The sequence below is a fragment of the Xiphophorus couchianus genome, chromosome 3 (assembly GCF_001444195.1).
Source record: "Xiphophorus couchianus chromosome 3, X_couchianus-1.0, whole genome shotgun sequence".
NCBI classification, from domain to species: domain Eukaryota; kingdom Metazoa; phylum Chordata; class Actinopteri; order Cyprinodontiformes; family Poeciliidae; genus Xiphophorus; species Xiphophorus couchianus.
This window is the reverse complement of record NC_040230.1, coordinates 12,413,638-12,440,764: the sequence shown is the minus strand read 5'-3', so window position 1 is coordinate 12,440,764 and position 27,127 is coordinate 12,413,638. Positions and strand designations below refer to the sequence as shown.

The window sequence follows — 27,127 nt, the reverse complement described above, 5'->3', positions numbered from 1 at the left end:
TTCTGTAGATCTAAAAAGAAATCAAAGATAATCATGTGGATGAGTCAGTTCATTCACAGAAAATCAAGCAGAGCTCGTGATTTTGAGGAAAAGACCGACAACGGGAAGCTCTGATTTCAGTTTCATAAGTTTCTGCTCAAACTCCAAACAGCAGGAGGATGTCTGGATGTGAGTTTCATGGCTGTGATCGTCGGGAGCCTAATGGCACCTGCCTCGGAGGAGATTTACCCCAACATTTTGTATGGCGAGGAAAGGAAAGGGTTAAAACTACATTACACAAATTCGACCCGAATTTGTGTCAGATTACAGCACAGAGTGTTAATATGGACCTGGCAGTAAAGGGAGGGGGCTGCAAAGAGACACTGGTTGTAATGGGAATGGTGAGGCTGCAGTGGGAGGCCGGCCGGCTGTCACACCACTGGGTGTGTATGATTAAGTGCTCTCTCCTTGGATTAATAATCCATATTCTAAATGGGAGACTTTTTAATCTTCATAAACAAATGCACTCATTTATAAGGGATTAACAGTAATCTCTCTATTTCTATCCTTTTTTTTTTTAACCTCGCTCACCTCTCTCTCTCTACCCAACATTTCTCTCCTGTTGTTTTGGGGTTTTTTTGGTAGCAGAGTGTTGTGCGTCAGGCTCATGTCAGTCGAACTTTATCATTTTCCTCAAATTCAGAGCAGAATAAAACCGGCGGAAGTAAATCGCTGAGCAGATCTTGCAGCCTGGCCTTACTTTGCCACCGTTTCTAACCTCTCTCTCCGTCTATAATCCTCTTTCCTCTTGCATGCATTTGGTATGTGGCACTCGTGCTTCGCTGGTAAACAGTCACATTTAATGCACATTATATTCTTTCCATTTTCAAATCCAGTGATTTGTCAGAAAAGCATCTGGAGCAATAATACAGACTGACATCACAGAGGCAGCTCTCCATCACTTACAGCATAAATAAAGCACAAATTAGACACAGGATTAAAAAACGAAACACAAACAGAGTGAGATGCTTGAGTGGAAACTGAGAGATGAAAATAAATTCCAGTTTCAGTCTTGAGCGTCTCTTCTGACTGTCACAGCTCGTCCTTGCGGCCCGTCACCGTGTTTCTCCCTCTGCTCCGTTCTTTGGGCGCGTGGCTCCGGGCGTTGCGGCCCGCGGTGGCGCTGCCCTCCTTCTCCTCCTCCTCCTCCTCGTCCTTCTTCAACGCGCTCTGTCCGTCGGCGGCCCACAAGGCCTCTGCTTCCTCTCGCTCCTGGAGCAGGGATGCAAAATATATCAAAATGCTGATTTCCTGATGGAAGCTGATTTGGAAAGCAAATTCTGAAGGAGTTGTGCAAAAACAAAGCGTTTGTTTCTTGTTTTTAAATTCATTCCTGTTGATATTTTGTGTGACGTTGATGAAACTGAACTTAAAAACCTTTTATACACCAAACACTTCAGTGAAATCAATGTATTATCTTGGGATTTTTGTGATGGAACCAGAGTTGAGGTAAATTTACTTTAGTAACTTTTTTGAAAAAAAAACCCCCAAAAAACATTTAGGAGTATTTTTACTATGTTGTACACTGTAAAACATTTGAAGGTGGTATAACTTGAAAATTCAACCCAACAGGGAAACTGTTTTGGTTTTAATTCAGAAACTCAGAAAATAAAGTTCATGAATTTGATTTGACAAGAAACAAATGTCTGAAATTGTTTTTTAAGTTCTGATAATTCATCAATCTTGAATTGTGAGTTTTAACTTAACGCTGCAATTTAAACCAAATAATAATTATTTCACAATATGCAAAAATAAAATCTGCTCTCATCTATTTAAAGAGCACACATTACTCTATTATTTTCACTCACATTAACAAGTTAAAATAAATATTTGCTTTACTTTGGAATAACTTAAATTCTTGTTCCAAACTGCATGAACAAAACTTCTGAAATTTCTGAATGTTATTTTCTGTAGGACATTTGAAACCGTGTAAAGTTTGGATGTACATTGTATTTAACTTCTAATTTTAATAAAAACTCTAAATTAAAGGATTGCAGTGAAAAGTGTTGACTCATGAGGCTGAATAAAAATGCAGGCCACACTTTTCAGATCTTAATTAGAAAAGGGAATTTCACAATTTTTCCTTCCCTACGGTACGTTGTGTCGGCTTATTAGATAAAATCTCCATAAAACATATTAAAGTTCATGGTTTTAACCTGACAAGACGTGGAATGGCTCAGCGGGTTTCAAGGCCTGAACCTGGTTTTTTTTCCTCCCATGTTTGAGTAAAATCACTAAATGCGGAGTAAAGAGGTGAAACGCCGAGTCCTAAATGGTTAATCTTTGCCAAGCGTGCACACGATGAGACCGCACCGACCGGGCCGCTGAACAGGCTCAGTAAATGGCCATCGTCATGCAAAACCAGCAGCAGATTTGCATTGTGTTCGAGCCGCTCCGATTATCCAACACCAGAGTCACGACATCAGTGAGCGCAGCCGCAGGTGTGACATAAGTGGGGAGGAGGCCGGGTCGGACCTCAGCGCTCACCATGTCCCTGTAGAGCTTCTCCTTGGTGAACCAGAGGGCCAGAGCGCAGCGCCGACCCCGGGTCACGGCCGTCACGCCGTGGGGGTTCACCGGCCCGGACGAAAAGCCCACCAGTCGACCACAGCTCGGCTTAACTCGAGCCTGCAGACAAGAATGAGGGCAAAGAAATCCAACATTCATTATTAGCGTTAAAAAATGATCAATAATCTGCATATTTCAGTTTATCAAAGTGACTCACTGTTACTGTTTTGGCGTCTCGCTTAGTGAAGAACAACTCTCCTCCGTCAAAGTTATCGTTCAAGTAGAGAATGGCGCTGTTGGGTAAAAATGTTCCTCATTTTCACACATATAAAAAGGACTTTATTATATTTTATAGGATGTAACGTATTGATTTTAGACAGTTTGGTAATGCAGTGACAGTTTGCTTAAAGACAACTTTCCTATAATCACCTTCTACATGCTGCAGAAGACTGAAAAAAGTTATATAAGTACATGGATTCCTTTCATTTTATCCCTTTATTTTGAGTTTTATTCCAATTCACTCAATAAATATAAGTAGTTCAGGTAACAACTAAAAGAAATCCCGAATGAAAAGGAGGAGAAAGAAGAATAAACTTATAATATTTACATGAAGACAAACTTAGCTATTCAACTCAGAAAACTATTAGAAATACAAAACAAACTATCAGTTTATTCGATGCCAAATCCCTTCATCATAATGATTTTCAGTTTTCTTTTAAAATGCAGAAATAAATTTTGATTTTTCCATAAATTAACACCTTTAACTAAAATGCATCTTTCCTGACTCTGATTATTTGAAAATCTCACTTCCGTTTAAGTTATATTTGCTTTCTCTTTTGTACACATTTGGAACAAGGCGGCATTAAATCAAAGCATCATGATTCAGAGTAAATAATGGCCGAAATGGAGCAAATGAAATAAACACTGATGACTAATGGACCTCAGGTTTTCTTGTACCTGAGGTCTCTGTGTATGAAGGCAGGCGGTTCCCTCCAACACTGTTTGGTTTCCGGCTCAAGAAGACAGTTATCGACATGGACCGGGTGAGACAAATCCATCCTGCCCTCCTGCTCACCTGGAAGGAAACAGACAAACAGAATCACGTGTCAGAACCAGTGTGGTGATGGAAACTGCAAGCTGTCCTGATCCGGTCCAAAGTATTGGCTCAAAAGCTGATTCAAGCATTTTTAAGTTATCTGCAGATCTATTGCAATGAGCAATAAGCACATAAATCAATAAATCAATAAATTGAGTGATAAATTAAAATGAGCTCAAAGATTTCCAGCTGGCATATTTGCACACCTGACCCAGATGACCCTTGACCCTAAAGAGTGTTTCAATAATTAAAAATAAGCAAAAGAGAGGACAATATGACTATATCACTTCTATAACTGATATCCATACTGTAATATTCAACAATAACATAGATTATTTTGTAATATCACACAGTTATAGAGTAAAGAAAGACTTGAAAAGCCAAGCTCTGTTGCACATTTAATAATGAAATGTCCTGTGCTTTGCTTTGCTGCATTCAATCAATTTTATCTTTTAAACTACGTCCCAAACTTAAATTTAATTTGCTAGAATTTCATGCAACACACCAACATGAAGCACATGTATGATGATAAAGAGGAGGAAAAATGACACAAAGTGTTTTTAAACGTGCTGGAGCTCTGCTTCGGTTGCTAGGCGACGGGCTGGGCTCGGCTGGGGTTGCTAGGTAACAGCTCAGAGCTCGTTGTTTGTTACTTAATTTGGAAGTTTGCAAAAGGGTTAATTTTTCAGACACCAACAACACATTAACTAATTTCCAAATAAAGACTGGATGTTGTTTTTAAGAGCTTGAAGTGTTTTCAAAAGCCAACTGGACGTATAAAAATACACAAAATGTGAATTTTTCACAATAGATTCCCTTTAAACTTCTCCATATTTCTGTCCCCGATTTAGCAGGTGTTTTCCTCCATCTGCATGATTATCTGATGCTTGTTCACTAATGTCGTATCAAAAAAACAAAAAAATGTCTGAGACTTTTGGGAAATATGAACACTCAGAAATATGATACAACTATAAAATCACCGTGTCGAAATGAAACTTTCTCTGATCCAGGACAGAATAAAGAGGGATTGTTATTACCCGTAGCGGCACTGCGACACACCAGGTGTGTGAAGGAGATGAAAAGCCCTGAGGGACTCCTGAAGTAGGAGTGCAGCAGGGTTCTCACTCTCTCACCCAGCTCATGTAGCAGTCTGGTGTCTGACTGGTCCACCAGTCCTTCCTGAGACAGCTGGGACACAGACAGCAAGAGGACTTCAGAGATTTCACCCCAACAAAAACCTCTCCTATTGCTGCTCTCATCCTCTGATTTCCACCCACCTTCACAGCCCTGAGGACAGTGAGACCCTCGAACGTCTCATGAGGAGTGTGCGGGGACCGCCGTCCTCTGTAACCATCGCCAAGAGACGCCGCGACCTAAAAAACACAACGTACACTGTAAAAACAACCAATCTCACCAACTATTGTTTGTCTAGTTTCTATTGCAAATATATTTGGACACATGAATTAAGACAAAACTAACTTAACATTAACTAAAAGCAAGATATGAAATCTTGTTTTAAGTAAATAATTCCTTCATATTGATAAAAAAAAATTCCAGTTCCATCAGCTGGTTATTTCTTTTTTCTCTGAAGAGTTTTTGCGGTGCTAGTGGCTCGTATTTTTTGTGACAGTAGGCAGACAGGAAAGAGGGCGAGGAGAGGGGGGAGGACATGCGGCAAAGGTCGCCGGGACCGGGAGTCGAACCCACGACGTCCGCGTCGAGGACTGAGGCCTCCAAACGTGGGGCGCGCTGTGGTGGGGCAGGGGGTTAGCGCTAACCCCCTGCCCCACCACAGCGCGCCCCACCGGCTGATTATTTCATTTATAACAAGGGGACATTTAAGTAAGTTTGTCTTTCAATAGAACTACAACTTTTTCATCAATGTCAAGGAATTATTTACTTAAAACAAGCCTTTATACGATACTTTTAAGTTAGTATAATCTTAATTGATGTGTACTAAAAACGTTTGACTAAAAACTAGACAAACAATTAGCAGTGCACCGATTGCAGTTTTTTAGCCCCTTGCCGATAACCGATTATTTAAAAAGCCTGACCTGTCTATCACAATTTTGGCCAATTTTTACATTTGTTTGTCTGAAATGTTGCTAATTATAGCAAAGAAGTTGGTGAATTTGCAACAATGGGGCGACTATTGTTTACTGCAAACTTGGAGATACGACCTGGTGAGCCGGTCTGTAAGTCAAACCTTCCTAACAGGAGAGCAGAAGAGGGCAGTGGTTGGTTTCTAGACCTTTTCCAAGGTGGATAAAATGGATGGATAAGATCGGCTTCACATGTAAAAATGGGCCGATCACCGATCTCCCAAAGTTAAGGAAATCGGTGCACCCCTACAAAAGCCTCTGTGTTGGAGGGAGAGTTGAGTTTTATTTTTGGAACCTACAGTTGCCAGCTGCAGTATTTTATCACACTCTTTCTCAGTCATGACTCCGTCCAGAACGACCCGATTCGTCCCGTTTAGAGCATCATCGTCCATGGCTATGGTCACTCCCACCTGTGGAACCAGACCCCCTGTTGAGACCAACAACAGTAAAAGATGAGACAGAAGAAAAGCTAAATTATGAAACTATGGAGCGATTTTCTTGCCTGCATAAAACCCGCTGTCGTCCACTTCTTCTGGCTGATCTCCTTCCTTTATTTTCTCATTTATCGTCTGTTTTTCTGCTCTGTAAGGAATAAAACACACTGAGTCAACCTTACATTTCAGGTGAATTTTGCCTCAATTTGACGCACCTCCAGTTTTCTCTGAGAGACTCAGGCACAACATCCTCTGGAGTCCAGAGATCCTGCAAACAGGATGATGAATAAACTGAGCAAACAGACATTTACGGCGTTCAGTCGCTGCTCTTGGCGTCAGCGCTTACCGGGTCCGTGAAAGTAAGGTTCAGATTCTCCACACCGAAATACAACAGGCTCTTCTCCTGCAACGACTGGTTGATGTATCTGGCAATTTCCTGAATGAAAACACAAACTTTCAGTCAAACGTTACTGTTTGGATGAATGTTATTGAAATGATGTGTAGATTTTATGCATTTCTTATTCTGCAGTGTCATTTTGTGGTTTTTATCACTGTGACATCAACCAGCCAGTCAGACTAGAGATGGAGATTAGCCACCTGTCTATAATATATTTACACATAAAGTGCTCTAAATAAATACATGTTATCCCATTTTTACAAAAGAAAATTGAACTTAAAATATTTAGAGGGAGATTGCACGACTAAACTCTGATTTATGTTTTCCTTCATTTTCCCATCAGTGGAAAATAACAATAACACAAAACAACCCTGTCCAGGGTCATATTTCTTTAACCTTTTCACATTTTGTCTTGTTATTCAATGTACTTTATAGTTTTCAAACCTTTTTAAAATTAGAAATCTGTTGTGACATGCATTTGTATTTACTATATTTAGGTCTGGACTTTAACTAGACCATTGTAGCACATGTATATGCTCTGATTCTGCAGGTTTTCTTCTAGGATTGGCCTCTGTTCAGCATGATGCTGCCTCCACCCTGTTTCCTGCTGTACAAAACATTTTGCATGCATCGCCCAGCATTTTCTGACCAGAGCAGCTTCTTCCACACATCTATGGTGTCTTCATGATGCCTTTTGTTCACTAATGTTCACTAATAAATTTAAACCGCCATTCATATGGAGATTAAATGACAAACTGGTGGACTCTATTTAATTATTAGATGATCTGAAGGCATTTAGTTGCACTAAATTCCATCAAAAGGAACCAACGTATGAAGGCCTGAAGACAAATTCATGCTTCTATTTATAATATAATATAACAGAATATAATAAAAACATCCTTTATTGTCTCGTAAAGGAGAAACTCAGGTGTAACAGCAGCATCAGGTGTAAAGGTTCACACAAAAAAAGTTCTTAAAGTGTAAAATATTATATATAAAATAAGATTTCATTCATAATAATAATATATTGTACAAGACTATAACAGCAGTTATTTTGGACCTGCAATCCGAAGGATGTGCAACTGAGTCGGATCACTTTTCTAAAAAGTTCAGAATGTGCATGTGTATTGAAAATTGCAAAAAAACAGACTAGTTACAATACAGCATATCAGTGCAGATTTACTATTCCTTATAATACCAATTCATTTATAGCTATGTATTGGTTGGTGCTGGTGTTTCACATTAAGTCCAAATAAAATCCATTAAAGTTTGTGGTTGAAATATGAGAACATTCAGATTTAGATTCTCTGCCAATGAGCGACCTCTAGAGTTTTACCTGAGCAGGTTGGATGCCGTGTGACTTAGCATCGCCCCCTAGTGTCTCATAGTAGAGCTGCAGGTTGTCTAAGGAGTCCTTGTCAGAGGGGTAAAACAGCAGAAAGGAGCGAAGTGTCTGCAGCGCTGCACTCACATCACCAGCTGTTGAAGAAACAAAAATCAACCATAAATAATGGAACAATAATTAAAACATTATTATTGTTTTCCGAGCAAAGCCTCACATTTAAACTGTGCAATGTGCAGATGCTCAAGCTGAGTGGGTAAGAAGTCCTCCTGTGCAGAAATCCGTCCGGGTCGTGTGGCGACCTGAGTCACGCAGGACTGCCGGCATGAGAGGAAGGACAGGGACAGAGCTGGACAGACGAGACAAACGAACGTCCATATGTGTCATAAACAACACTGGTCATTGCAGCACGTTTATGTTTTTACTCCTGATTGCTGGGCCAGACAGGCTTTTATGTATATATTGATTTTTTAAATGAATGTTAATGTTTGGCAGAAATAATATGTGAGCTATATTAATATTACTATTAAAACTTATGACGGTATAGTAATTTTTTGGAAACAATAAGGAGTCATTGCCAAGAAGATGTGTTAAATCTGTCATGCATCCGTTCACACCTACTGATGTAAAGGATTAATGTTCTATAATTTACATTAGTAAAATAAATTTTTCTTAGTGAATAGGGAACCAAAACAGGCTGCAGCCCGGGGCCCCTCATCCTTGTAAATCCGGCCCTGGCTGATTGACAGGTCAGAGTTTAGTGGTAATAAGAATCTGATTTCTGTTTAAATCATCATATATTGAACTGAAACTAAGTTGAACAACAGACAAAATAAAAAGAAAAAAATCTTTTGAAAGATATTCTGAAAACTTATAGGAAACCTGATTAAGACCACTTTAAAATATAAAAAAAACCTGGGGGAAACCTAAAGAAATCAAAAATTTGTTTATCCTCCAAGTTTGTAATCTTTGCAGAAAGAAAAACAAATAAAATCAAATTAACAAATTACAAGTGATGAGATGAGTATTTATCATCTCATCCTATTAGTTTTACCTGACATATTTAAATTCAACCAAACTGCATAAAGAGATTAAAAGCATTGAGAAAATATACTAAACAATACTCCAGAACAAAGTTTTCCTCGCTCCTGTGGCATGAGAATATCTCATCCTGTTGTGTAACTTTTCCCACCTGCAGCCTTTTCGAACGCGCCGTCCACCCCGTCCACTCCCCGGTCCTCAGGCAGCGGCTGTGGTGAAACCTCACACTGCACCCTGCACTCGTCTGTCCGCCACAGAGTTTCATTCACACACGCTCTCCATTTCTCCGCCGCCTGCAGCCAGTCGGACGACGCTTCGTGCTGCAGGGCTGCATCATACAGAACCTGAGGGAAAACAATGCGGCCGCACTAAAACTGGGAGCTTAGATGAAACAACTTCAGGAACAGTAGTGGTGTATATTTTTAGTCCTCAACTTTACTGCAGTGTTTTCTTCTTTTTACAGTTTATCACATCACAACCTAAAACTTTACTGTTTTTATTAAAGATTTTGAGGTTCAAAGTTTATTAAAGTCGTCAAGAAACATAGATTGGTGCCTAACTGGAAGGAAAAATATAAAAAGTGTGCATTTGCATTCAGTTTTCTTTATTATAATAACACTAAGTAGAATCCAAGGCAATCAAATACTTTTGAAAGCACATATTTTTCCACTTCACAATGAAAGACTTATCACCACTTTCTGTTTTTCTATAACACAAAAACATAAATTTTTGAGGTTTTACTAAAACCAAATATAAATTTCAAGGTGTTCAAATATTTCTGGAGGACGCTGTGCCTCATCACTGCATCCATTCAGACTCACTGCTGATAAACAGACCGTTTTTCTCATCTTACCCAATGTTTCTCAGCCTCTCTGTCATGGAAGTCGTCCTCCGTCACTCCCTCCATCCGCCTGTACTTCTCAATGTTGTTCCTCATCTCCAGGTGACTCGGGTTGGCCACAAAATACGTGTGAGCTGCAGACGCCGCCTTTTTCAACTTCTCTAACTGGTGTGGAGGAGGAGGAGGAGAGGATGTCAGACAAACACTGGCATGTTTCCAGAAAACACAACACAGTTAACAGCCTAGAAGCTAATTTCAATTAAACATCACAGAATATTAACTGGAGAGTCAACGGGAGTAAAAATAGTAATGTTTATTAACCAGAGCTCTGAGGATGCACAGTACGAGTGTTTGGCAACGTATTTGGTTCAATGTAGACAGAAAAAAAGGAGAAAATTTATGCCAAAAACTTGAGAATAATCTCTGAAATTTTCTAGAAACAAATGTAGAAATTTCTGAGGTCCACAAGTCAAAAATGTACAAGAAGAAACTCAGAATTTCTTAGATTAATCTCAGAAAATTTCAAGAAAAACTTCTGAGTTTCAAAAGTTGACTTTTCAACTAGACAAGGGTGTAAGAAAATGGATGGATGGATGGATTTTTCAACTTTTGAAACTCAGAAATCTTCATGTTTTTTTTTATTTATCTCCAATGTTCAGAGTTTTTTCTTGCAACTTTTCAACTTTTGAAACTCAGAAAATTTCCAAAAGTCAAAACCTTTCGACTTTAGAAACTGAAATTTCCACATTTTTCATAGAAAATTTCTGAGATTTCTGAGTTTTTTAAGCAAATTTTTGACTTTTGAAACTCAGAAAATGTCATTGTTTCCCCTAGACAATTTGTGAAATTAGGAAAGAAATTTCAGATTTTTTTTGGCGAAAATTTACTACGTGACTACAAAAATGTACCTTTTTCTTTGTATTTACAGTGACCCTAATATGCAATTGTACAGAAGATGAGTAGGATCACTAGAAAAAGAAAAAATATCTGACTTTTGATCTCAGAAGATTAAAGTCAGAATTTTTTTTTATCAGACCCTTTAATACTCCTTTGTAGCATAAAGTGCATCTTACCTTGTAGTAAGTGACTTGTAGGAAGTTGTAGGGATTGCGAGTGTTGAATTCATATTCGATGTCACTAGAAACAGGAAGCTGTCCCGTAGGGACGACAGAGCGTCCGATACAGAACCTCAGACACTCGGCTTTTTGCTGAATCCAGTCCAGAGCCCAGAGGTCCCACATGCTGCCCTTCTCTGAGTCTGACAACACAGAAAACACAAACACATCTCACATCCAGCCATATATGTATATACCTGCTTAAGTGTGCAATACTGGTGCAGGGCTATCAAATACATTTGTAATTTGGTACATTTAAGTCTGTGTTTAAAAAAAACGACATTTTTAACTTAATTCAGCGCAGGTTTTCTGTATCGGATCGGTATCAGCCAATCCTAAACCTTGGGTATCTGTATCGGAAGTGAAAAAAGTGGATCGGTGCATCCTTAGTTGAAACCTAAATTCAGCTGACTGTAAAGTCCGACTGTCCTTAGGCGGTTTTGAGTTGTCTTTGTTGCATAAATCTCAACAAAATGCATTGCAGTTTGTAGTTGTAGCATGATAACCTGAAAACGTTTATGAATCTCTATGCAAACCACTGTACTTTAATAAACTCAACCAGCCTCTAAATTGACTGAGGTGAAGTTAAGCTGAGCGATCTGATATTTATTGTTAATTTAGACTACTGATTCATAAATATCTTCACCAGAATATAGTTATTACCTATAAACTTACCTAGTTTGTTGAAAGCCTCGGTCCCAGATGCCACACAGTCATCATGACACTGTCTGCGGGCTCTCAGCAGAGCCTCCTTGGTCTGGATGGATTTCTCCAGCAGCTCTGCAGCCTTTGTCCACTCCTCTCCGTAATAAGCGCGGACCCCGCTGTAATACAAAAAGTCATACGGCTGCAAAAGAGACAAAACTTTAGATCCGCTGCCTCCGGAAGCTCTTACAGTGAGGGTAGATAATGCTACAAGAAGAAAACACAACGCCACGTATACAGTGAAATGTTCAGAGCGCAGCGCCATGGTCCGAAAAGCAGATCCCACCGCAGCAACAGGAGAGGAAGAGGAGGAGTGTCTGCAGATAAAGACCATCCAGAAAAAAATCAGCCAGAGTGAGAAAACGAAACCTCATCATTGTATGCTACAAGTTCTTCACATCTTTTTGATTACTTCATCAAATCCGAAAGATGTGTGTATAAATCAAAGCAAAGTAAGTTTGCTGGTTTGTTTTGATCTTATTAAAGGGACAGAGCATGTTTTAATTTAGACAGCGTTTGAAACTGCAACTGTTGTAATTCGCCACCAGAGGGCGCGATTTTCTTTAACTTAACTTCTACTACCGTAAAAAAGAAAGCAAGTGCGACACTGCATCTCAAAGTCAACAGCCTGTTGGAATTTCACCGACAAGGCAAATATTCAGTATCGGCTCGGCTGGATCTCTCTCTTTTTTAAAAAAAATTCCTTAAAGTGGTCTAGATATCAAAAGCAAAAAATAAAAATAAAAAAATAAAAAGCATAAACAAAACAGTCTAAGGCACAGGTCCAGTCCTGGAGGGCCACGGCTCTGAAACTTGTAGAAGTGCCTCTGCTGCACCACACCTGACTATAATAATTAGGTCATTAATGCTCTGGAGAACTGATCTACTCAAGAAGGAGCTAATTAAGCCATTTCATTTCAGCGTTTTGTACCTGTGGCACATTTAAAAACTGCAGGACACCGGCCGGCCCTTGAGGACTGAAGTTTGACACCCCTGAAGGGCTTTTTAAAAAAATCATGTCATTTTGATTTTGACCGTTTACAGTTTAATATAAGAATCATATATTACAAACTGCGTTTTTCACATATATAAATATAATTCGGACCTATTTTTGTAGAGAATAGAAGAAAGTAGCTCCATAATGATTCTTTTATTAAAATAAAAAATTACAAGATGTCCAGTTTTAAACTGTTGTTATGCATTGTTTTGTAAATAGCTCTGAATAATCCAAATTAGAGTTCACCAACCTATTGAATTCTTTAAAATCTGAGATGGAAATCATTAAATAGAAAATAAAATACAACAAATTCTATGTCAAAGTCTCATCAATCCATAGCAAAGTTAGAAAGTTATAGTAAAAGCATATTTGGTCTAAAGGTTTTCCAGATATCTAGCTTGTCATAAAAAATAACGTTTTCCTTTGCAGGAATTTGTCACACAAATTTTAATAATTTCTATTAATTTAATTTAATCTTCATACAATCTGTGTGAAGTTTACATAAATAACAGTGGGTGTCTTTATTCTGTGTATTACGGTAAACGCTGGCTCTTCTCTCGTTCGGCCTTCCTTTCCTCAACACCAGGCATCGGCTCCTGATTCATTCAGACCAAACGCATAGGAGAGACAACAGGCGCCCTTTAGAACCAGGTAAACAACCGACTAGGTGTCCAAACTCAGGACAGCAACCGTCCCACTGAAAAGCAGAGCGAGACATTTCACCATGGCGGACGTTGGAGAGGTTTTGATGTCAGTTTTGTCCACAATTCGCGTCCCAAAGCCTGGGGACCGTGTCCACAAAGACGAATGCGCCCTGTCATTTTCGTCACCGGTGAGCCTTTTCCTTTTGTGAAGCACTGCCTCCACTAGCCAGAACAAGAGTGTTAGTTTTCCAAATGTATTCATATCATTTGCTGCACCGTGACAAGAAAGAAATACCAGAGGTTTCCTACTTTGAGCTAGATTTTCTTGTGGCTAACTAGCAGGCTAGCTTGATGCTAAGCTAGTAATGCTCTGTAATGGAAAGTTAGCAGCGCTAGCCGTGTAGCTCAGTGTTTTAATGAGCAAAGTAGAAAACAAGTAAACTTTTTTTAATAGCTACGACTTTGAATCAGCTTTGATTTAATATAAACTTGTCGCATACTTTAACCACTGTTTTCTTATCTCATTTTGTGCTGGAATTGTAACAAAAGCTGCTAAGTAGTGACGCTTAGCAGGTTGACAGGAGCTAGAGCAACGGATGCTTTGTCATCAAGAGCTACAGATGTGCTCCAGCTTTAATTTCTTGTGTTATGACTTGATGTTATGAGTTATTCGTATTTGTCTGACTTTTGGTGCATGTTTTCTCTTTACAGGAGAGTGAAGGAGGCATATACGTGTGCATGAACACTTTTCTGGGTTTTGGCAGTCAGTACGTGGGCAGACATCATGCTCGGACTGGTCAGAGGGCTTACCTGCACATTACCCGGACTAGAAAGGCTAAGGTAGACTTTAATGTGTAATATAATATAAACTGTCTGTCAGTTACTCGTTTGCAAATGATAATAAACATTTATTTTGTTCACAGAAGGAGGATGAAAACAACTCTGGCTCAGGACACCCACCTAAGAAAAAGCCCACTAGACTGGCTATAGGTGAGTTTTCCTGAGGGTAGGGATGAAACGTTTGCACAACTTGTCAAAAATCTGTAAGAGATGAGTTGGAGCTAAGACAATTTTCTGAAAGAAAGCTGGCACATGGCCACACAAAGTCACAATTTTGGTATTTGTGTCAGTTTATTGTGGTTTGAACATAAAGGAGGAAAAAATGCAAAGTTTCTTCAAGACTCCTGTTGCTTGTGAGAAGGTGGGTTCTTTTTGCTTTGTTTTTTTTCTTTCCATTTCTAATTTTGGTCACTTTTCTCCCAGTTGGGAAAGGATCTTTCTTGGTTGCTCTTACAGGCGATGAACCAGAGCTGCAAAATGCTACTTCACCAAACTTTTTCACATTTGTAGCTCGATATATGTGCACATGAATGTATTTTGCATGCATTATTGAATTAAACTTCAAATGATTCTATGGCATTTAAATCAAAAGAATGTCAGGAAGAAAAGCTATATCTCTTAATGTAGCATGTAACATATTTCTGGTGTGATTTCATGTTTTCCTGTTGTGTTCCCCTGATGAGTTTTTCTTGATACTTAATTGCACTCTGCTCTTTGTGTTTCTGCTTTTTTTAAAACAATAAAATTCAGTCAATATTGGCACATCACTCTAACATTGGCTTTGTTTCCAGTGAGTTTTGTTAGTGTTGGCCTTTTGCATCACATAAAACATGACATCTGCTGTATGCAGGAATAAGTGTTTTAATATGGTTTTTCTAGACTCATCTGTCACCACTTGTTGACTAGCTAGATATGTTATTAAAAGTTTTAAAAGAACAGCAGTGAGGGTCAGTGGACAACCCAATAGGCGTCTACTTCCTGTCTTCACCAGAACTCAGAACCTGGAGTAGAGAGAGAAAACCTCGGAGGACCATGGAGGGACATTTCATGTCTACATCACATGTTGGCATCATTATTGTTTCTAATTTCTTCCAGGGATTGAAGGAGGTTTTGATGTGGAGCAGGAGCTTTACGAGGAGGACGTAAAGGTGGTCATTTTACCTGACAGACAGGAAGTGACCTCAGAGGACCTTGGCACAATGCCGGATGTTGTTAGAGAGCGGGTAACTTTTTAAAAAAAATTGTATTAAGGATTACATCCAGCAGCTACAAAGCTCCTCTGATCTTACACATTACAAGTTTCGAGGTTTTATTCTCTTGCAATAGGAGCATTGACTCATTATTCATTAGATATTAATTTTTTGGCTCTAGGCAAAAAAAAATAAGAACATTTCAGATTGTACACATGGTGCTATATGGTTCATTGGGAACTCCTGGACTTTTATCAACTAATACCTCTCCAAAATTTCTGTTCTTTATTTTTGTTTGTAGAGTAAATAGTCTGAGCCTGTACTCTGGTTTGCAAGAGGTTCTGGATTAAAATTGTAGAATTTAATTTTCATTTTTATCTGTGTATTATTCATTTACTCTCACTCGGTAACTTGAGTGTTACCTTACATTTTCATACCAGATCCGTTTAAACCTTGTAGTTCCAAGTAACTGAGACATTATTCTAACATTTCGTGCTTCCTCTGCTGTGTTTCCAGGTGTCTCTGTCTATGTCGGGTATCATGGCAGCAGACTCGGTGTCTCACACCTTACAAGTTCAACAGTGGGATGGAGAGGTGAGACAGGAGTCGAAGCATGCCGCTAACCTTAAACAGCTGGACAACGGAGTCAAGATCCCTCCCAGGTGGTTTATTTAACTAATCAATGTGTTTTTAAGAAATCTGCTACTTAAGAGAGTTTTTAGATTATTCAAATAAAACCTTGTCTAACACAGTTGCACTTCAACACGTTCACACGCTAAAGAACCAAGTGACAGCTAATCGTCTTATACCCTTATAACACAGTTCTGATCTGAGAAAATGTAAACTTAACTAACAGGAAACGGAATATATTTTAACTTATCTTAAAGATTGATCATATTAGCAGCAGCTTTATTATTTAAGATCGTTGCTCAATGTTTGAAATCATAAATTAGAAACTAATTCTCACTCATCCTGTGGAGTAAATCTTTTTAATACTTTTCAAGTAGAAAAAGAGGTGCCGGTCGGTTCACTTGGTAGATATTGTGCTTAAAAAAACTTTGTCTTCAGAAAATATAGTTGTTAGCAAAAGGGTTGCATCATTACAACAACTTTGGTTGTTAGAAATCTATTGTTTGAGACCGGTTCTGAGTCCAGATTTTCAGAGTAGGATGTTGGATGAGTAGGATTAATTGGATGAATCAAATATTGAAATAATGGTCATCTAATTTAGTAATCGATTGTTAATTGGAGTATATAGACTCAAAAAAAAAGACAATGTGCAGAAAGAAGAACTAGTCAGAGCAGTAATTAATAAATGACACTTCATGTCAACAGTCACAAACGTTCATAAAAACTCCCTTCATGTTTATGACAGTGTCACATCAGTCTTATGCACACCTCTTCAAACAAAGTGTTATCAAACGTTGATATTAATCTTAACTGAATTTTTTTATGTTTGTCTTTTTTAAGATTTTATAGCTGGTGTTTAGGTATTGTTAATATCTGTCTTCTAGTAACATCGTTACCTAGTGATGTTTTCAAATTTTCTGTCAACTTTAAACATTTTTAATTCTAAAACACCTAGCGCCTCTACCAGCGGGTTTGTCAGGTTTTCTGGGGAAACTCTGAGGTCCTTTTACATTCAGCCTGCAGGACGTTAGTTGTCTCTGTAATAATAGAGTTCAGAGAACATGGACTCTATGACACTCACTGGGTTTTTTCCCCCAGTGAGTGTCAGAGCTTTGATATGTGAGGTTTTAATCTTCTTTCCGCCTCCGCAGTGGCTGGCGGTGTGAGGTGTGTGACCTGCAGGAGAACATCTGGATGAACCTCACAGACGGCAAAGTGCTGTGCGGTCGTAGGTACTTCGACGGCTCCGGGGGCAACAACCACGCCCTCCTCCATTTCCAGGAGACCGGATACCCGCTGGCTGTCAAACTGGGCACAATCACTCCTGATGGTGCTGGTAAGCTGAGGACACAATCATGAGCTGTCAGTAGTAAAGGTTATAGATTTATCTGTATTCTGGAGGCGCTGTTGCTTTGTAAGTTTATAAATGTATAAACCAGCCTAGGAATAATGATAATAATTCTTCTAGAGATATATTTTCATTAATCTGCTTTCTGTAGGTCACCCTCTGTTTTCCAGTGACTCGTATCTAACAGACCTGTTTTAAATTTGCTCGAGTGTTCAGGCCTCTACATTATCATCTATAATAATAACTTGTAGAACAGGTGGAGATATTTGTTTCTTCTTTGAATATGTTGTTGTTAAAATTATTTTAGATGCAGATTATTCCTTTGCTGCAAATGATCAAACATGCACTAAAGGAAAGCTACAATATAGCACTCTAGGCAATAAAATGAATTATTTATTTGCATTTTTTATGTATTTATAATATTTTTATTAAAGACTTGTTTCATGATATTGTATAAAAATGGGCAGAAAGTGCCCATTTAAAACAAATCTTATCAATTAATTTTCAGAATAATTGATGACTAAAATAATTTAGTTGTGGAAAATATAATTTCTGTCCCCTGACCTCCACTAAGTAACTGGGTTCCCTTCGATTATTTATTTATTTTTTTCTCTATTTCCAAATGTCACTGATTCTGAAAATGGATTTAGTCATGGATAAAACTCTATTGATCAGTTCTGTCAGCATTTCAGCTCTTGTTTAGCCTCTGTCTGTATGTCATCGTTCTCAGTCATCATCCCTGTTCCGTTTGTCCAGATGTGTATTCATACGATGAAGACGACATGGTGCTGGACTCCAAGTTACCGGAGCATCTAGCTCACTTCGGCATCAACATGATGACCATGGAGAAGGTACGCTTGTAACAGTCGACTCCAGAAGAACGAGTTGTACGACCAACAGATCTTCTCATTCTTATGTCTTATTTCAGTTAAGCCAAAACTGTACAAAAATATATACATTTTTCATTTAAGAAATAAAAAACACCTTTGTTAATATGTTCTAATCAGAACTGTGGCATAATTTTTTTTTTTTACAGAGTTCAAATTCTGTAAGAAAAAATAAAATTACTATTAAGCAACTTTTGGTATCATTTATTAATTGATTAATCCAAAACAATAATCAATAAATTAGCCCTGCACTGTACTGATAAGTCGAGCAGAAAGGACTGAACTTTTCACATGTTAAAGTATTTGTTAAAGTATTTCTTTAGCTGCAGATTCATGGAAAAATTTGCACAATATGCTGATTTTTTTTTTTATCCGATTACTCGATTAATCAGAATAATTGATTACTAAAATAATCGTTAGATGTAGCAGTTCTAGTCAGATTATAGATTATTTTATCTAGAATATGAAATCAATTATATTTTGTCCATTTGGATGATTTTATTATATTGAGTGTCCAAAATTGTGCACACTCAACATGTTGCACATTTTTGGTCTCCACAATGTACTTGCACACTCAGAAAATAAAAACAGTTTGTGTTGCTCTCAAGTCTGACAGGCATGTACTGTAGTAGTATCTTGTTTGGGCATTACACATTAAATTTATGCATGTTTCATATCACATTTGTCTAATAGTAGAAGCATATAATCTATTAAAGCAGCAACATATCTTCATTAGGCCTTTTTTCTCGACACCTGTATGTTTTGTGAATCCCTGCTGCTTTTAATTTCTTTGCCAGCTGCTTCTCCAATGCAAACCACAGATTGCACTAAAGTCGACGGCTCAGATCTCCATACCTCTCACTGCGTGCTGTAATGTTGTTTTTATGATATATTTATGCATTTGCCTAATGATGCTGCACAGACAGGCTGCAGGAGAAGTGTTGTAGCTCTTAGTGTTGAGATTTAAAAAGTTCTTGGTTCACACTCTGTTACCTTCGTACAGCCGGATTCACCCAGTGTTGGTTTTCACCTCTGAACTCTCTCTTTTCAGACTGAGCGGACAATGACCGAGTTGGAAATTGCTGTAAACCAGCGAGTGGGGGAGTGGGAGGTCATCCAGGAGTCGGGGACGACCCTGAAGCCCCTGTTTGGACCCGGTGTGACGGGTATGAAGAACCTGGGAAACAGCTGCTACCTCAACTCCGTCATGCAAGTGCTCTTCACCGTCCCTGACTTCCAGAGCACGTCAGTAATGCCATCTTTTTTTTTCCTGCTTTTATAATCTCAGTTAACCAGTCTTTCTAAGTACTCAATGGTTTTGTAGACTGACATGCAATTATCACTTTAATGAAACTATAAGGATCAAATAATTCAGCCTGGTTTATATTGTTTTAAACTAATCAAGATCCAATTAATTAATTTATTTATTCTTTTATATTTATTCCTTACAGATACGTTTCAAACATTGATAAGATCATTGATGAAGCACCAAGTGACCCAACCCAGGACTTCAAAACTCAAGTGTGAGTATTTTCAAAACTGACTCTGATATCTCCATAAATTATCTAAAATCTTAGACACAATACGACTTTTCCAGAATCTACAATCTGTGTATCAGATACATGTTTTCATAGACTTTGAAATCAACTAAACAGAAACGTAACAGCTTTGGTGTGGATAGTTCACTTTAAAACAATCCGTTTTTGTTTTTCTGCAAAGTTATTATTCTCACCTTTGAAATTCTCCTTTAGGATTAGGATTGGGTAATACTAAGAAGTCAACAATAACATTTTTATTGTTTGGGTCATGATTCTATTTCTATTAGATTCAATATTGATTTAAATACGTAAAAATTTAATTGATTTTATTTAAATGGGACAGTGTATATTAATGAATGTACAATATTGTCATAAATACATACAATTTAGCAAGATGCTAATTTCCATCTTCAGTCTGGTAAAACAATCAAAAATAAATTAATTCAATCGATTCACAGGGTTTCCCAAATATTGAATCTGGAAAGAATTAATTGCAATAGATTAATGAATTAATATTGCTATTTAGGATCACAAACTTCAAGTTGAAAAGTCCAGGAATGCGTCACTGCTACTGTATTTGTTGCTTTCTCTTGGCCAGGGCTCTATTGAAAAAGATATTTAAAATCTCAGTGGTTTTTTTTATTCTGGTTAAATAAAGTAAAATAAGCCTTTTTGAATCTCCTTTATGACACATTTTGGATGCACTGATGTCTGTTTTGTTTGTTTTTTCAGAGCCAAGCTCGGTTACGGCCTGTTGTCGGGAGAATACTCCAAACCTGCTCCAGATCCCGGAGATGAAATTGGTGCATCTGAACCCAGAGTGAGAAGACATAGTCTTACAATGCTCATTTTGGGAATTATACATAAACATATTTAACATCTAAAGCAGTCCAATTTAAATTCTGTTTGTGTTTTTTCTGCAGGGCGACCAGGTTGGGATAGCACCGCGGATGTTTAAAGCACTTGTTGGGCGGGGCCACCCAGAGTTTTCTACTAATCGACAACAGGATGCTCAGGAGTTTTTATTGCACTTCATTAACATGGTGGAGGTAAAGCTGCTCTCTCAGTTTTCTTCCCAGAGTGTGCATTCACACCATCCCTGTTTAGACGGTTTTGACCCAACTTTAGTTTGACCATCAGGTGTGTAAACACTCGTTAGTCCTCAGCTTCCTTATTAAATTAACCCACCTTTTCTTTCATAGAGGAACTGTCGCTCTGGGCCCAACCCATCTGAAGCCTTTAGGTTTCTGGTGGAGGAGAAGATAGTTTGTCAGCAGTCACAAAAAGCCAAGTACACACAGCGGGTAGATTACATAGTACAGCTGCCCGTTCCCATGGACCAGGCTGCTAACACAGGTGAGGTGCTGATAGACCTCCATGTTGTTCTTTATCTTTAGTTTTAAATGCATTCATCACATCCATATGTAGAGTCAGATGTTCAAATTAGGAGTACAAACAATTAATCTACTTATGATTAACTGTCCATTAATGGTTCATTAGATTAAAATTATTTCCAGTCAATTAACTAATATCGTCCGGTTAGAGCTGCTTGTAGTGCTGTAGTTTGGCCGTCGTGCAGCAGAGGGCGCCGCGGCTATTACTTAAGCGGAGTCGTTAATACAGGAGTCAAGATGGCGGCGGGGCTTTACAGAAAAGTAAAGAGAAACGGTCCAAAGTCCGGTCTTCGTTACAAGATGCAATTTATGAGGTTCTATTTTGAAATGTAAGCACCCGACAAGATTTTTGAGTTAAGTTTAACCATAATAGCACTCATCCAGCAGAGTCAACTTCTAATTTAAAAATTACTGATGGACTACGATGGCGAGGATGTGATGTCAGAAAAGCGAGAACATAAAGCAAAAAATCTGTAACATGTCAGTAAGCGAGGTTGATTGTGGGTTCTGTAGTGAGTTAATTCACTTATTGGAACAAAGTTTCAACTTCAAAAGCAACCACAGACGTTAATTTGGTATGAATGTCCTTCTGTTTGTGAGGGATAAAGTGTTTCACATGTTCTTCTAATCTTTTATTTGTCTATTCAGCAACTCAAGAAGTTCCTGTTATATTTTATAAATATGTCAAATATGTTTATTAATGTTAGAAAACCACAATTTTCAATTAACTTTAAATTAACTCATTAATTGATATGTAACTTGCATAATGATACATCCAGTCCTTTATCTTATAAAGCTAACTTAGAAACTTCATTTATGTTTTAATTTTTTTTTTTTGTTTGTTTTTCCTCTGGTTTCCAGAGGAGCTTAAGGAGGCAGAGCGCCGCCGTGAGGAGGGGGACTCATCAGCGCCGACAGTGCGAGCACAAATCCCCTTCTCGGCTTGTATGGCGGCGCTCAGCGAACCAGAGATGCTGACAGACTTCTGGAGCTCAGCTGTGCAAGCAAAAACCTCTGCTACCAAGTAGGAAACTAAACAGCCTGCACAAAACTCAACTCAGATGAACTAGAAGAACTTATCTGTGTCATCTCATTTGTCAGAACAACTCGGTTTGCCTCTTTCCCCGATCACCTGGTTATACAGATTAAGAAGTTCACCTTTGGCCTTGACTGGGTGCCTAAGAAACTGGGTGAGCAAAGACGCTGTTTGCTGTTTGTGTGAAACTGAGTAAGTCCTCATCTTTAATCAAGAACGAACATTTTGATTAGTTTGGAAAGTTTCAGACAAACAAAAAGCCTCAATATAAAGTTTGGTGAATGCTTAACTTTTCTGAGCAACTCCTACTTGTTCCAGTTTCGTTCTCTTCAGCAGTATTTACTGATTGGAAATGGATGTTGTGCAATTATTTTTGCAGTCACAACATCCTTAAAGTTTGATTACACTTTCTGCCCTCGGTGCTTACAGGAAATGCAGAGTTTAGGGACTCTGACACTGGAAAAACAGCGTCATAGGAACATGATCATGTAGATGAATCAGACATCAGTTCTGGTAAAATATTCATAGATCCTTAATTTGATACGATTATATGTAACTTCTAGTTTTGAAGATGAAAATCTGAAGGGGATTTTCAGTCTTGTAATTTATTTGGTAGCATTTTATTCTTCCCCCTTACTAGCTTTCATTTAACATATCTTCATGGTTCCTTTATGCGCACCATTAAAAAATAGTCTATATTATAATAATCTATATTTGTGGTAGAAATGAAGTGAATTTCTCTGGACAGATGTGAGCATCGACGTTCCGGACACCCTGGACCTGAGCGGCCTGCGTGCCACCGGCCAGCAGCCGGGGGAGGAGCTTCTACCTGAGGTGGCCCCGCCCCCACTCATGACCCCAGATGTGGAGGTCAAAGGTATCCTGGGTTCGCATGGCAACGAGGACGACGACTCGCTCTACTCCCCGCTGCTGTGTCAGTCTGTCTGTCATTTCTGCTCCTTTTCTTCTTCTCCTGCCACTTTTTTGTCCTCACTTGTTTTCCTTCTTTTTCTTTTTCTTCCTTTTCTGTTTTCATGAGTCCGTCCGTTGCCTTTTTAGTTCACAATTTTTAAATAATTTCTTTAAAAAGGAAATGTCTTTGTTTTTTTTACCTGTTTTTAATTTTATTTGTATGTCATTTTTCTTTTACCAAGTAACTTGAACTTCAAAAACACAAAATCTTACTAAGTATTTTTTTGTCTAGTTTCTAGTGCAAAAATCTTATTATACTTGGAATAAGACAAAACTAACTTACAGGTAAATTATCAGCAAAATGTTTGTTTTAAGTAAATATTTCCACAATATTGAAAAATTACTGCGGAAAAATATCTTGTAAAGTTTTATTTCCTTGGCACCTTTAACAGATAAAATCACAAAGTGCTTCACAAAGCATACAGGAAAAGCACATAAAAAATGACAAAATAACATTTTATGTAAATTTTTTATTAATTCATATAAAGGAATTACATTTTTAAAACAAGCTGCTACATCCTGCTGAAAATGTGCGTTCAAGTTTATTAGTATATTTTCACTAGAAATTAGGCTATAAAATTGGTAAGATTCAGTTTTTTAGTTCAGAAAAATAGAAACTAGATAATCATAAAATAATTCAACGGTTTCCTGTCAACTTTATCCCAGCTCCAGTCCTCGATGACTCCACTGTGTCCCAGTTATGTGAAATGGGATTTCCACTGGAAGCCTGCAGGAAAGCAGTCTACTACACTGGGAATACTGGAATTGATGCTGCCATGAACTGGATCATGAGCCACATGGACGATCCTGGTGTGTAGAAACTGGGAATTTTCCAGGCAGCGTTCCAAGTGGGCTCTTTATCCAATCTGTTCGTGTTTCCGTCTCCTGGTTGTCTGCAGACTTTTCGGCTCCGCTTGTGTTGCCAGGCAGTAGTTCTGGACCTGGAACCACTCCCACAGAGAGCCTCTCTGAGGAACATCTGGCAACGATCGTCTCCATGGGCTTCAGTCGAGATCAGGCAACCAAAGCGCTCAGAGCAACGGTTAGTATCACAACGTCCGTTTAGAAGAGGAAATTGGCAACTTGTTTACATTTGGAAAATCTGTCTGATTATGCTGGCGTGTTTTCCCAGTTTTATTACGGAAAACCTGATCTAACAACTTTCAATTTCACTTTCTTGGGATGATGATGTTCTCCTGAGAAACAGCTCCAGGCTTTCTGGATGTATTTTGTTTTTATTTCGACTTTTTTAATCAGTAATAAAGGTATTACTGATTAAACTTTAAAAATGATGTAGCTTTATGTTATTAAAGCTAAAGTTTAATGATCAGTAACACTTTTATAACATTTTTGTCAGATCATGATTTCTTGGTTAATGTCAAGTTGTCATAACAAAGACATTTTGAATAATGTCAACTTTGTATTAAAAGTGTCACGATTTACTGAATGACACTTTATGACAACAGTCACAAATATTCATGAAGACGTACTCGTGTTTATGACAGGTGTGATGACAGTCTTATCCACAACCTGTCAAATAAAGTGTTACCCATAACCTTAACATTTTGCTTAAAAGTTAAGTGGCAAAAACTTTAAGAATCTGATGAGGAAGTGATTCATTGATCGTTTGCTAAGGCAAAGTCACTGAGGATGACTCTGAAGAAGCCATTTTCAAGTAAGACAAAATGCTGAGAAAAACGAAAAGAGAGAACTTGGCCAGAAATGTGTGGTGAAGGACGAGTCATGTCGATTTTAAAGCATGAGGAATGATGGAAGGTCTGCAGTTTACTGTGAAAAACCAAGGAGGATCCATCAGGGTTTTATATTTACGTTTCAGTCATTGGTCTGCAGATCCATAAAGCAGTTTTTCTGTTTTAGAAAAACATCTTCATATTTACATTCAAGATACTCAATAAAAGCTTGTCTTTTTAGTTGATTTGATCAATTTTGTAATAAGTTGCATTGATCTCTGTGATAGAGTAACGTGCTGGAGCGTGCGGTGGACTGGATCTTCTCTCACCTAGACGACCTGGACTCCATGGAGGTGTCCGAAGCCGGGCGCTCGGCTGCAGAGAGCGAGGGTGGGAGGGATCCTCCACCCGGACCTCGCGTCAGAGACGGACCAGGAAGTGAGTAAATGAGACTGGCGGTCAGAATTACCTGTAGAAGAAAAGTTACAGGTTAGCTTTGTTTATTTAATGATGAAGCATAAAGGTTTTCCTCCTTTTTAGAGTACGAGTTGTTTGCATTCATCAGTCACATGGGGACGAGCACGATGTGTGGACACTATGTCTGCCACATCAAGAAGGACCAACAGTAAGTTTATGTCTAAATATTACTAACTTTCAAAGGTTCTTTAATAAGACTAAGTTTAAGTGTCAGGTTGTAATAAACTCGTTTGGTGGAGACCAGTGACTAAATGAAATCTTTATTTAGAACAGAAAAAAATAAAATAATTCAGAAGAAAACAAAAAATATAATAACATAAAAAAACACCTTTTATCTCCAGTTTGGTGGATGTAGGCAAAAGAAAGGCTTTATCTGCTCAACCTCTAACAATGAGCTCAGTAAGGTTGGTGGCTTTAACCGACTCGCTCACTCTATGGTTACCTAGCAACTCATTAATTCTGTGGTTACCTAGCAACAGCTAGTTGAGTAAGTTGCCAACAGTTTCACTGCTTAAAAAAAAACATAAAAACGATGATGTGGAGTGAAAACTGTTTTAAAACAGGATAGTTCACCCATCAGTCTGGCAATATTTAAAACAAAAAAATCTATCAATTATCTTTCTACTGATATTAAAAACTTATCAAAACTACACACTTCTCGTATTTCATTTAAGTTTTATTTTTTTTATAAAATAAACTACTTCTTTATATTCAAATAGTTTGAGAAGCCGAGCTTGTTGTTCTGTAAATATTTAATTTCCTCAGAGTAAACAGTCCTGGTAAACCTTGAGATCATGTAAATTTTAAGTTTGCACAGTAGATGGCATCATAGTTCACATAAAAAATGAGTCCTCAGAGATTCTTCCTCATCAAGATTTAAATATATATATTTCTTTTTCATTCGCCTCCACTGTTTCCATTTGCGATTTCACGTACTTTGAAAAGCCTCAGCTGGTATTTTACTTTCCAAAATGATTCACTGAGTGATTAAACAGATTGTTGTATGACTCTGTATGTATTTATTTTTCCACAGATGGGTCATCTTTAACGATCAGAAGGTTTGTGCTTCAGAGAAACCTCCCAAAGACCTGGGCTACCTTTACTTCTACCGCAGAGTGGCCGACTGAGGCGGACCAGCGTTTCACTCCAGGAGAATACGACGCCAACAAAACCCACAACAGCAAGCTCTTAAAAACGCTCTGGCACGCTTCACAACTGACAAACATGTAAATAAATAAGTCCCTCAGATTGCTTATAAACACACTTTAATAAATTGGTGCAAATGTACAGATAAGTATTGTTGGGGGTGGGATGGGGGAGTTGCTGTCTGTCTGTAGCCACTGATAACAAACCGCAGGCCTGATGGAGGATAAACTCACCAGAGCAACTCTGAGTCAAAGCCAGAGCTAATCGAGACTAGTTAAAGCGCAGCATTCGGGTTTTACCCAGACAAAATATCCACCGCGTTCGGAAAACTTGAACAAACGCCCCAAACATGCGCCCGACTCGGACGCTGTGCTCATGATTGATATGTTTACGCAACTGCTCATCTGTCCCGACTATTGATTTCCACTGCCATCAGTAGTCACTGCCCGTATTCACTGACATGTGACGCTTTCAGGCCTTTGTTTCTTGTTTGACTGGAACATTGCACCACTTTAGTTAGACTCAACGTCCTCTACCTGTTTAAGTGCTAAAAACACTCATAATAAAAAAATAACAAAAACGGTAAAACCGATAAATCAACATGTTTCTCATAAGCGTCCGGTGAGGGTGATACTTGGGTGACTTGTGTTTTATTTTGAAAACAAATGCTTTGTTACTTCTGCTGTGAAAAATAAAGATTTCTCTCTGTCAACCTTG

The 27,127-nt window shown here is 38.3% G+C and overlaps 2 protein-coding genes and 1 long non-coding RNA gene across 7 annotated transcripts in view; 1 reads left to right on the top strand and 2 right to left on the bottom strand.

The window, feature by feature from the left end:
- Positions 1-612: 612 nt before the first annotated feature.
- p3h3 (prolyl 3-hydroxylase 3) lies at positions 613-13,244 on the bottom strand. Of its 2 annotated transcripts, none has more exons than XM_028013439.1 (17): positions 13,155-13,244; positions 11,591-11,937; positions 10,874-11,058; positions 9,813-9,965; positions 9,111-9,303; positions 8,136-8,267; positions 7,913-8,055; positions 6,526-6,615; positions 6,395-6,447; positions 6,248-6,327; positions 6,045-6,172; positions 4,921-5,016; positions 4,681-4,831; positions 3,505-3,622; positions 2,765-2,840; positions 2,527-2,667; positions 613-1,251 (listed from the first exon to the last, which is right to left on the bottom strand). In XM_028013439.1, the coding sequence occupies exons 1-17, from the start codon at positions 13,220-13,222 to the stop codon at positions 1,072-1,074; spliced, it is 2,334 nt and encodes a 777-aa protein (XP_027869240.1). In that variant the 5' UTR covers positions 13,223-13,244; the 3' UTR covers positions 613-1,071. The 2 variants fall into 2 exon arrangements, with proteins under 2 accessions (XP_027869240.1, XP_027869241.1); XM_028013440.1 differs by lacking the exon at positions 13,155-13,244 and having other exon boundaries at positions 818-1,251; positions 11,591-11,739; positions 11,811-12,520.
- On the top strand, positions 13,190-27,127 carry usp5 (ubiquitin specific peptidase 5 (isopeptidase T)). Of its 2 annotated transcripts, none has more exons than XM_028013438.1 (20): positions 13,190-13,449; positions 13,973-14,101; positions 14,185-14,251; positions 15,197-15,324; positions 15,808-15,953; positions 17,073-17,257; positions 18,026-18,120; positions 19,208-19,401; positions 19,608-19,679; positions 20,427-20,514; positions 20,618-20,743; positions 20,897-21,050; positions 21,950-22,112; positions 22,190-22,278; positions 22,873-23,001; positions 23,763-23,906; positions 23,996-24,138; positions 25,075-25,225; positions 25,328-25,412; positions 26,298-27,127. In XM_028013438.1, the coding sequence occupies exons 1-20, from the start codon at positions 13,342-13,344 to the stop codon at positions 26,389-26,391; spliced, it is 2,490 nt and encodes an 829-aa protein (XP_027869239.1). In that variant the 5' UTR covers positions 13,190-13,341; the 3' UTR covers positions 26,392-27,127. The 2 variants fall into 2 exon arrangements, with proteins under 2 accessions (XP_027869239.1, XP_027869238.1); XM_028013437.1 differs by having other exon boundaries at positions 22,873-23,058.
- The window catches only part of LOC114142264 (uncharacterized), a 40,273-nt gene continuing 30,291 nt past the window's right edge, over positions 17,146-27,127 (bottom strand). For 2 of the 3 annotated variants that reach the window (XR_003594980.1, XR_003594978.1), the window contains exons 5-7: positions 25,117-25,256; positions 20,883-20,941; positions 17,146-17,262 (exon numbers count right to left, since the gene is read on the bottom strand). This is a non-coding gene — a long non-coding RNA (uncharacterized LOC114142264). Of the gene's footprint in view, positions 17,263-20,882; positions 20,942-24,562; positions 24,885-25,116; positions 25,257-27,127 lie in introns of those variants that run through there. The other variant, XR_003594979.1, reaches the window with a different exon arrangement.